The following is a 9,944-nucleotide window of genomic DNA, read 5'->3' as shown; positions in this document are numbered from 1 at the left end:
CTGCTCATGGAAGTAGATTCTTTAGTCTTTAGTCAGGAGGTAGAGCAGTCATCTTCAGTGGTTCGATTCCTGGCTCATGCCAAAAAAGATTGTGAACCCAAGTTGCCCCCGAATCTCTGTAAAGTCCTGTTTTCTCGTCTTCCCCTGATGCTCCATCACTCTGGAACAGGGTCAATCTGGACTCATCAGACCACATGACCTTCTTCCAATGGACAGTTCTTAACCCAGTTTTAGTTTCATCAGTCTCCTTAGATGTTTTATTTGCTTGATTTATACCAATAATTTTGATCCTTCTGATACAGATGAACATCTTTTCCACGACCACAGGTCAGTTTGGGTTTAATAACTTGTTACCAGCTGAAACAGAATCATCCATGCAGTAATTATCCAGTGGGAGGCTCTTAACTCTTTACTTAAATCAAGGTGGGGACTCTTCTTTGGACGGGCGGTGTACGTTAATGTACTGAACTATTATGATGTATTAAATTTACATTTAGTCATTTATCAGACGGTTTTTATCCAAAGCGACTTACAATGAGATACAAGCCACAAAGCAAAGAAATAACTGTGCAGAAACTGACAACAAGCAGGATTCAGGACTCAAGAGATTTATTTGTCACATACACAGTGAAATGTGAAGCTAGTGAAGATGTTCTTGTAAATATTTGATTATAACAGGAATCCAATATAAGAATCAGACCTGCACTGGGTCCCGGAACACATGTAGACATGACCCAGGGGAGCTGCATGTGAGAACGCTAATATCTGGATCAGACAGTCTGGAGCAAACATAGAAATTAAGTGAATAGATTGGCTTAATTATCCGATACCCGATCTAGCTCTTTAGGCAACATCAGGATCATTTCCACTACCAATGTCAGATCGGTGTATCTGATCTAGAACCAGTGAAACCACAGTGCTAACCATTGGACCACCATGACACCTGTTATATGATTTGCGTGTATCGGCTGAGTTGACCTGTGATGATCTGCTTCTGAAGGAAATGGACCCGACGACAGAACCACAGAACTCCGTAGACGTTGGACCACGTCTCATATTCTACATTGTGAGTTAATGGATTTAATGATTTCATTCACAGATTACTTCTCATGTGAATCTGTGGAAAACCTGAGCAGCTAGATAAACGTGGACTCTGACCACCTCACAGACTTTCTCCGGACTTGAGAACCATCATGACGTGCTTAACGGTTCTACTTCGTGTTGAGCTTTGGCCGAACGTGTTTCTGGGGACTCAGCCTCGTGACCTTCGGCTGCGTGCAGCTTCATGTGTCTCTTCAGGTGTCCGGTGACTGTGAAGCTCTTGCCGCAGACCGAGCAGCTGAACGGCTTCTCTCCCGTGTGGATTCTCATGTGAATCTTCAGGCTCCCCTTCTGAGCGCAGCTCTTTCCACAGACGTTGCAGCTGAACGGTTTCTCTCCCGTGTGGACTCTCATGTGTTTGGTCAAGTCTCCTTTTTCAGCACAGCACTTTCCACAGAACGGACAACTGAACGGTTTCTCTCCCGTGTGAACTCTCATGTGTTTCTTCAAGTCTGTTTTCTGAGCACATCCTTTCCCACACACAGAGCAACTAAACGGTTTTTCCCCCGTGTGGTACTTCATGTGTCTGTTGAGGTGTTCTTTCACGTGAAAGCTTTTGCTGCACACCGAGCAGGTGAACGGTTTCTCTCCTGTGTGGATTCTCATGTGTCTGGTCATGTTACCCCTCCCACTGAAGTTCTTCCCACAGAACAAGCAGCTGTACGGCTGCTCTCCGGTGTGACACCTCATGTGAGCCGTTAACGACCCGCTGTCTTTGAACGACTTATCACAACCTGTGCAAGGAAACGGCCTCTCGCCAGTGTGGTCTCTGATATGTCTGTTCAGATTTCCCTTAAGGCTAAACCTCTTACCGCAGTACGAGCAAGGAAAGGGTCTCTCCTTTGCTGAAGATCCAGGATCGTTCTCTGGACTTTCACTGTTTTTAACAACATCTATACCTAACTGAGCTTCACTGGTTTGAGTCCAGTCACAATCACTGTCATCAGTTTGATTAGAGTCCAGAGAGCTATCTTCACTAACTGGTCCTAACTGTCCATCTGGTCCTGATCCAGTCTCAGAGTCCCTGTTGTTCTCAGTGCGACTCTGATGAAGCTGTGAGGACTGAGGTTTCTCTTCATCATCTTCACTCTTCACAGGAACACGAGTGAACGGGAACTTGGTGATATCGGCCTCCTCTGGTCCTGGAAGCTGCTCTGCCTCCTGACTGCTCCACACTTCCTCCTCTTCCTCTTTGATGTGGGGGGGGTCCGGACTGGGGCTCCAGTACTGCTGCTCAGGGGGAACCTGCTGCTGGACATCCACAGGACACCCTGAAGCACAGAGACACAGGGAGTTTATCAGACCAGTGTTTTACAGACGTTTCAGCATCCAGAGGAGATGAACCTGTCTATTCTGTCCCCAAACAGTTTAATATACAGAAAAATGGAAGTTTGACCTTCCACTGGATCGTAGGAGAATACTAACAGCGGTCATGTGTTGGCAGAGAGCTCGGTTTTCAGCCGCTGGTTGGTTCAGTTTGTGGTTCTAGCAGCACAGACCTCTACTTGTTAAATCAGTAACTACCTGGACCCAGTTCTCGTTAGAGAGTGGTGAGAGTCCCACAGAGTCTGAAGCAGGTGGAGGTCACTGCCCTGACCAGCTGCAGATCCACATTGAAATCCAAATCTTCACAGTCTGTTTACAAATCCTCCATCACTGAATGTTTCTATTTTAACCATTTTAACTTTAATCTTTGGATCTTTAATAACTTGTCAAACAGCTGCATGATTCCTATTCATGACAACTGTAATAAAACTGTAAATAACCGAGAATACAGTGATTACACCTCAAACCCAGAATCAACGAACTCACAAAACCTCTTCTTATTTTAACTAATGTCAACTAGTCATCGTTTCACTATGATGTAAAAACTACAGTTCCCATAAGGCGTTGCTGGCAATGCTTGGATTAAGGATCATGGGAGTTGGAGTTGTGTTTTTGTCGTCGTTAAAATACTGATATTAAACAGTTTATTATCATGTGGTGTGTTTTATATCAGTTAATCTCAGGCTGAAAGACAAAAAACATACGTTTTTTTTTATTTTAGTAAAAACGTTTATGTTTATGTTTGCGCAGCCGATGCTAGCTAACCTTAGCATGTGAGCTACCTCCGGGTCCTCCCGGTGCTCCGGCTGCGGTGAGCGGGGACTGACCTGCTCTGTGCAGCCTGACTTCAGGCTTTAGCACGGCATCCAGCAGCCTCCTCTGGCGGCAGATCTCCCGTTCCGACCGCTCCACTCGGTCTTCGTACTTCGCCACGGTTTCCTCGAACAGACCGACGATCTCCTCCGCAGCCGCCGTCAGCCGCTCGGTGAGCAGCGCTCTCAGCGCCGGGATTTCGGCCGCTTCGTCTCCTTTCTCCACCTGCAGCAGGAAGTCTTCAGCGGCGGCGCTGATCCGCTCGTGTACCGACACCCGCAGCAGCTGCACGGCGCACATCTTCCTCCTTTTCTCCAGCGAACAAAGAGCGCAGCGGGGAGGTAAACACACTCCGAGTTCCGCGTCGACGACGCTTCGCTTTGAGCGGAGCGAAGCGGACTGAGCGAACAGCGAACTCTGCTGGACCGGAGGACAGGTGTGAAAGTGAGACGAAGTGGAATCATTGACTGTTGGTTCAGTTCTGCTTCTGTGTTCTATCGTGAACGGACTATGTTCTGTTTTTCTCTGCTTTTAGTCAATGACTGAAACTAATAACCGGCAGGTCTGTGACAGATTTTCTTACAGGATTCAAACCTCCAACATCACGCTTCATCTTTTTAAAAATGTTTCACATCAAAACAGTGTTTGTCAGACTTTTGTGTGAAATGAAAAGAAAGCGATGATTAAAAAAAAAAAATACTACAGCAAACAATAAAAACTGTTTTATTGCAACATTTCAGTTTCTAAAGACTTAAAACAGCAGAAGTGGCTCATGTGTTTGGTGATTTAAGGATTAATAAAGTCGTGATTTCACCTATTAGAGCTTTAATTCAAGCAGTTTCACTTCTTGCAGCTTAGTGGGTTTGAAATCTAACTTAAAGTCAAAAACAAGGACAACAAAAAAGGTCAGGACCAGGGTTTAAAACCACTTCTAAAGCGTCAGATCGTATCATCCATGATAAGAATTTAGTCATATCACCGGTTCAATATGACATGTTGGTCCAACAGTACCAACAGAACAAGCCTGGTAAAAACACATGATGCCAAATTAAACAGCTGAAAAAGAAGGATTCAAGTGAAGGAGCAAATGTGGACCACACAAACAGCTGTAAAGGAAATATTACATCCTATTTTATTTTGTAGTAACTTAGTTTAGTGTTTTTATCATGTCTGGTCACTCATTGTGTCTGTTTCACTTGAAACACTGTTTGCTGACTTGACTTAAGGCCAAAATGACGTGATGAAATTATGTACTTTTAGGTCTATATCTCTCTGAGTCTCTGACAGGCCAACCACAGACCTAAACCCCACAGAACATCTGTAATCCGTATTATTACTCTGTCATGAGTTTAACTAACTCATGAACATTTTAAATTCATCCTCCTGCTGTCTGATGGTCCAGAAACAGTTGTGTTAAATCAGGTTTAACTTCTTTCTCTAGGACTTAACTGGGAACTGAGTCCTAAGTCCCTTTTACACATTTTTGTTTGTGTTTCTGCTTCACTTTCACAACCAAAGATTCATTAAATTAGTCCAAACCTCCAGAGCACAAGTCTGTACAGGAGAGAGTCTGACGTAGCAGCGTTCAATCTGAAAATGTCCCTCAGAGCAGGGATTTAATTTGAAAACCTGAAAACTTCTCTGGGTCCCTAAAACATTTCTCTAGTGGAAATGAACTTGTTTTTGGCCCTTTAGTGCAAATCTGGCTTCAATGACCAGTAAAAGAAATAAAACAATTTCAATACTTGTCAACCTCTGATGGGTTCACAGCTGGATGAAGTCAGAGTGAACTCCTTCCTGTTGTTTCGGAGTCACATCTGAATCTTTGGTAACTCGTTCTCCGGTGTGGACCTTCATGTGTGCATCCACTGAGCGTTTCTCCTGGTAGCTCTTCCCACAGATCCGACAGCTGAAGGGTTTTTCCCCGGTGTGCGTCAGCATGTGTCTCTTCAGATCGATCTTCTGGACGAAGCCTTTGCTACAAAGCTGGCAGCTGAATGATTTCTCCTTCTTGTGGAACCTCTCGTGCGTCTCCAGTGAGATTTTCTGGCGAAACCTCTTCCCGCAGAGACTGCAGATGAACGGCTTCTCACCCGTGTGGATCCTCATGTGAGAGTCCAAATTGCCAATCTGCCTGAAATTCTTCCCACAGACCCTGCAGGTATATGGTTTCTCCCCGGTGTGGATCCTCTTGTGCACATCCAGATGCTGGCTCATTGAAAACTTTTTCCCACAGATGTCGCAGGAATAAATCCTGGGTTTCCCGCCTGTATGGCTTTTGATGTGTCTCTTCAGAACAGTGTTTTCAATGAAAGTCTTCCCACAGAACTCACAGATGTACGGCCTCTCGCCAGCGTGAAGCTTCAAGTGCCGCTCCAGAGAACCTTTCCTAGGGAAGTCCTTGCCACAGTCTTTGCACCTGAAGGGCTTTTGGCCTGTGTGCGTCCTCATGTGGATCTCCATGTCCCTAAAGCTGATGCCACAGATGTCGCAGATCCTGCTGGTTTCTCTGTGGCTCTGGATGTGGACCTGCAAACTATCTGAGGACTCTGACTGTTCTCCACAGATGCCACAGCGACAACCAGGGTTGTTTACATGAGTCTCAGCGTGCCGCACAAAGTTACCTTTATTGTGAAAGGCGTTCCCACAAACCTTGCAGCAGTGAGAAGGTGTCAGACTTGGTTTCCTCCGACTACTCCTCACAGGAGACTGTTCGTTGGGCTCATGGGTTTGTGCATGTCGCCTCAGATCAGCGGTCTTTGTGAATCCTTTCCCACAGACTTTGCAGCTGAATGGCGTCTGTCCGTCGTGGGCCTTCGCATGTCGCTCCAGAGAGCCGGCGTGGCTGAACTCTTTGTAGCAGACGTTGCACCTGAACGGCTTCTCTGCCGTGTGGATTCTCATGTGCGTCACCATGTTACCCTTCTGGTTAAAGCCTTTTCCACAGACGTGACAGCTGAAAGGTTTCTCTCCAGTGTGCAGCCTCCGATGCGTTTCCTGAGCTCGGATCGAAGGGAACTTCTTACCGCAGACATCGCAGGTCCTGTTGCTGTCGCGGTGAGTTTGAAGGTGCAGCTTCAGACCGTTGCTGGAGTCCAAACGCTCCCCGCACAGACCACACAGACACTCTGACTCCTTTGAGTGTTTCTCCACGTGTTTCATCAAAAAGCCTTTCCTGTCGAAGGACTTCCCGCACACTCTGCAGTAGTGACACGTCACCCCGTCTTTGTCGTCATTATCCTCCTCACAAGCTGGATCGCAGGGAGTTGTTGGTGGATGGTCTGGGTCAGAGGTGGTCTCTGGACTTGTGGATGTGCCAGGCCGAAGCTTCTTTAGTCGGTCATCCACAGAGACATGACCCTTCAGACATTTTTCATCAGAGAAACTGCTGACACCCACTGATAGACACAACTCTGCAGAGAAAAACACACAACACATGTTTACTGCACAGAAAGTGTTGGTGTTGCTCCTCAGATCAGTCCTGTGACAGACTTCAGACAGACACCAAACAGTCCGATGGAAGAAGTCAACAATGGGAACAACTTCTACATCCACAACGTGTGTGTGTGTGTGTGTGTGTGTGTGTGTGTTCTGAGTTGCACTGCGATGCACTCAGTGTTGAACTGAAGCGGTATATATATATATATTGGAAACAGAGGAGTGTAAAAGTTAATAAAACTAAGTGAAACAGGCGCATTTCATCACTGGCTCAGAGAATCGTGATCACAACCAAAAGTCACTTAAAGTTGTAACTCCTTCAGGTGGCCGTGTCGTAAACCAACGTGAGCTATTTTATCCGTGTTACTGTTTTTCTGTGTTCATGGCCTCAGACACACGACTTTGTGTAGAACACACATTTTATCTCATGGTAAGATGCAGAAGATCAGCTGAGAAAGGAACTGGCTAAAGTGGATTTTAATGACAACACGTTCTGTATATTCTGTAAGATCGAATGTAAATCCTTTGACTCCAATAATGTCTCATTTCTAAAACCTGTTGCAGAAGGTAAATCGGATTCTTACATTCAGAGTTTGGTGTGAGGCTGAGACAACAGATCTTCTCTGTCGGTTTATTTCCTTTCAGCTTTTTTTCTGACACAGACTAAACCATGGATTCAAACAGCGGCTCCTTTCTGCTACAAACTTCCGGACCAAAGCTTTGGAAAACATAAGAAAGCTACATTTGAAGTCTCGGTGTCCGGACGCTAACCTGTCCTGCCTGCTCCGGGTACTGGTGTCGGACTTTCCCCGGGCTCCTCCGGTTCTCTTCCAGCCGCTCGGGTCGCTCTGAGCACGGTGAAGATCTCTTCCACGGCCGCGGTGATCCGCTCCGTCACCAGCTCCTTCAGCCGCTCCAGCTCCGCCTGGCCGCGCTCCTTTAGCAGCCTGAAGATCTCCTCTGCGGCCGCCGCCAGCTGCTGGTCGATTACGGTTCTCAGGCTCCGGTTCTCGGTGTTTCTGGACCGTTTTTTGGACATTGCAGCGGAACAAAGAGCAAAACGTAAACAATGCGAGGCCGTTTCCGGGTCGACGTTCCGTACGTTCGGTAATTACGTCATATTACTGCGACAGCAGGAGCATGGCCCCAGGATTGCTAACATGCTAATCGCTAACTTTATGAACACTGTAGAAATAATTTTGTAAATTCGTCGTGTTTTTACGTTTAACGCGTTTTTGTACTTTTACTTTCTGGCGAAAACGCAATAATAATTCTACACCAGGTACGAACTTCTGACCAGACTCCATTCCCAAATATGAAAGTTTAGTGGTTCTTTCTAATCTGCTTTATATATATATATATATAATCAGTTTTAATTTAGCAATAGATTCTGGCAAACTCTACCAACATGTTATAGTTGTAAATATTGTATAAAAACTGTATTTGCATTGCTCCGTGTTTCAGCACATGTAGAAATATAAAGATCACGGAATGAATAAAACAGATTTATCGGTAAATTTTTAGAATTCTGACTGGATGTGGTTAGAGCCGACAGGGTTACTAATGAGATTATTTTCTATGATTTTTCTCTTTTATTCAGGTCAATGTTTAAAAATCTTAAGCTGGAAGAAGAAACTGAAAACATCAGGGAACCTGGAGCCGCTGAGCTGCCGAACCAGAAGAAGAAGAAGAAGAAGAAGAACGGCGTACCGGACCGATGGCTGGACTACCGCTGTACAGGACTGAGAATCCCAGGGACTCGGTTCATTGCCTTTAAAGTGCCTTTAAATCCATCTTTGAATTGTCAGGTCCCAGAGTCAGACTCCTTTGGTTTCTGGGACCTGATGGACTCTCTAGAGAGTCAGAACCAGAAACTGGGTCTGATCATCGACCTCACATTCACCACCAGATACTACAAACTAACAGACGTCCCACAGACCTGGTCTTACATCAAGATCCTCACCAAAGGCCATCAGGTTCCCTCTGATGCTGCCATCCTGAGCTTCAAACGGGCCACGAGACAATTTCTGAAAGAGAACCAGGACAACAACAAGCTGATCGGAGTCCACTGCACCCACGGCCTGAACCGCACTGGGTACCTGGTCTGCAGGTATCTCATAGATGTGGACGGACTGGACCCTGCTGTGGCTGTGAAGCTCTTTAACTCCTGCAGAGGTCATGACATCGAGAGGCAGAACTACCTGAAAGATCTGCAGCAAGGCGCCAAAAGAAGCAACGAGGGCATCGACGAGCCAGAGGTGAAGTCGACCAGAGGGCTCGCCGTGGACAGACCGCCACGGACCGGCATCAGCACAGAGGACAGACCAGAGTCCGACTGCAAGGGAGACAGCGGACCTTCAGAGGGTAAGCACAAAGACATGAGACGCCCATCAGGGTCAGACCACAGAGAGAAGACTCAATCAACCGGTGAGAAGCGGCCTCCTGGAAACCGGCGTCGTCAGAAGGGAGACCACAAGTCCCGTGACAGACCACCACAGAGCAGACTTCCCCCCACTCTGCCTCTCGCCTTGTACGTCTGGAGTCCTGCAGCCCCGAAGTCAGACAACAAACTTTAGAGACACAAAAACTGGATCCACGTCTGGACTCCAGATCCACAGGACAGGACTAGTGCTGTAGTCTGTGTGCAGTGATGGAAAGTAACTAAGTAGATTTACTTAATTACAAATTTAAGGGTTTTCCGAGTATTTTCATTTTCTGCTATTGAAGTTGTAGTACTTCTACTTCACTACATTTCATAGATTACTCCACTACTTTTGACTCCTTTAGTTACATTTGAAATCAGATTAATACAATGAAACAGTTCATTGATCATTGTAATTTACAAGCTGCCTGTGTTAAAGATACTTTTACTGAAGTAAATGATGTGTGTACTGCAGCACTGTGGGACAGAGCTGACTGCGAATTACTGATTGATTCGATGTCACAGTTCAGGTATCAACGTTCTGCTAAAATTAAAAACTGTCATCATTTGTTTCATGTGTTCACACAAAGACGAAAACTGAAAACACAGGTTGTCAGCAGAAAGTTTTTATTACGATTCAGAAAATCAACATGAAACCAACAAATGTCCGAAACACATTCAGTGTAAATCTAAACCCTGAAACCAAGAGTTTTTTTGTGATAATCTCAAAACTAAAACTAAAAAACTGTGATTTTAGCTTTAGGATTTTTCTGAATTTGAAAATAATTTTTTTTTTTTTTTTACAAAGAAGCAGATGTAGAATTTGATTAATGTAACTAATAAG

At 45.5% G+C, this 9,944-nt stretch overlaps 2 protein-coding genes across 2 annotated transcripts; one reads left to right on the top strand and one right to left on the bottom strand.

Annotated features, from left to right (window-relative positions):
• Positions 1–260: 260 nt before the first annotated feature.
• Positions 261–7,769, bottom strand: LOC113154518 (zinc finger protein 287-like). Its single transcript, XM_033326256.1, has 5 exons — positions 7,450–7,769; positions 5,009–6,653; positions 4,252–4,264; positions 3,255–3,765; positions 261–2,372 (listed from the first exon to the last, which is right to left on the bottom strand). Exons 1-5 carry the CDS (start codon positions 7,715–7,717, stop codon positions 1,192–1,194), a joined length of 3,618 nt encoding a protein of 1,205 aa, XP_033182147.1. The 5' UTR covers positions 7,718–7,769; the 3' UTR covers positions 261–1,191.
• Positions 7,770–7,811: 42 nt separating this feature from the next.
• LOC113155225 (RNA/RNP complex-1-interacting phosphatase-like) lies at positions 7,812–9,270 on the top strand. Its single transcript, XM_026349832.1, has 2 exons — positions 7,812–7,960; positions 8,279–9,270. Exon 2 carries the CDS (start codon positions 8,283–8,285, stop codon positions 9,252–9,254), a length of 972 nt encoding a protein of 323 aa, XP_026205617.1. The 5' UTR covers positions 7,812–7,960; positions 8,279–8,282; the 3' UTR covers positions 9,255–9,270.
• The last annotated feature ends 674 nt before the right edge of the window (positions 9,271–9,944 follow it).

The sequence above is a fragment of the Anabas testudineus genome, chromosome 11 (genome assembly GCF_900324465.2).
Source record: "Anabas testudineus chromosome 11, fAnaTes1.2, whole genome shotgun sequence".
Lineage (NCBI taxonomy): Eukaryota > Metazoa > Chordata > Actinopteri > Anabantiformes > Anabantidae > Anabas > Anabas testudineus.
Note: the sequence above shows the minus strand (reverse complement) of the source record. Positions and strands in the feature narration are given on the sequence as shown.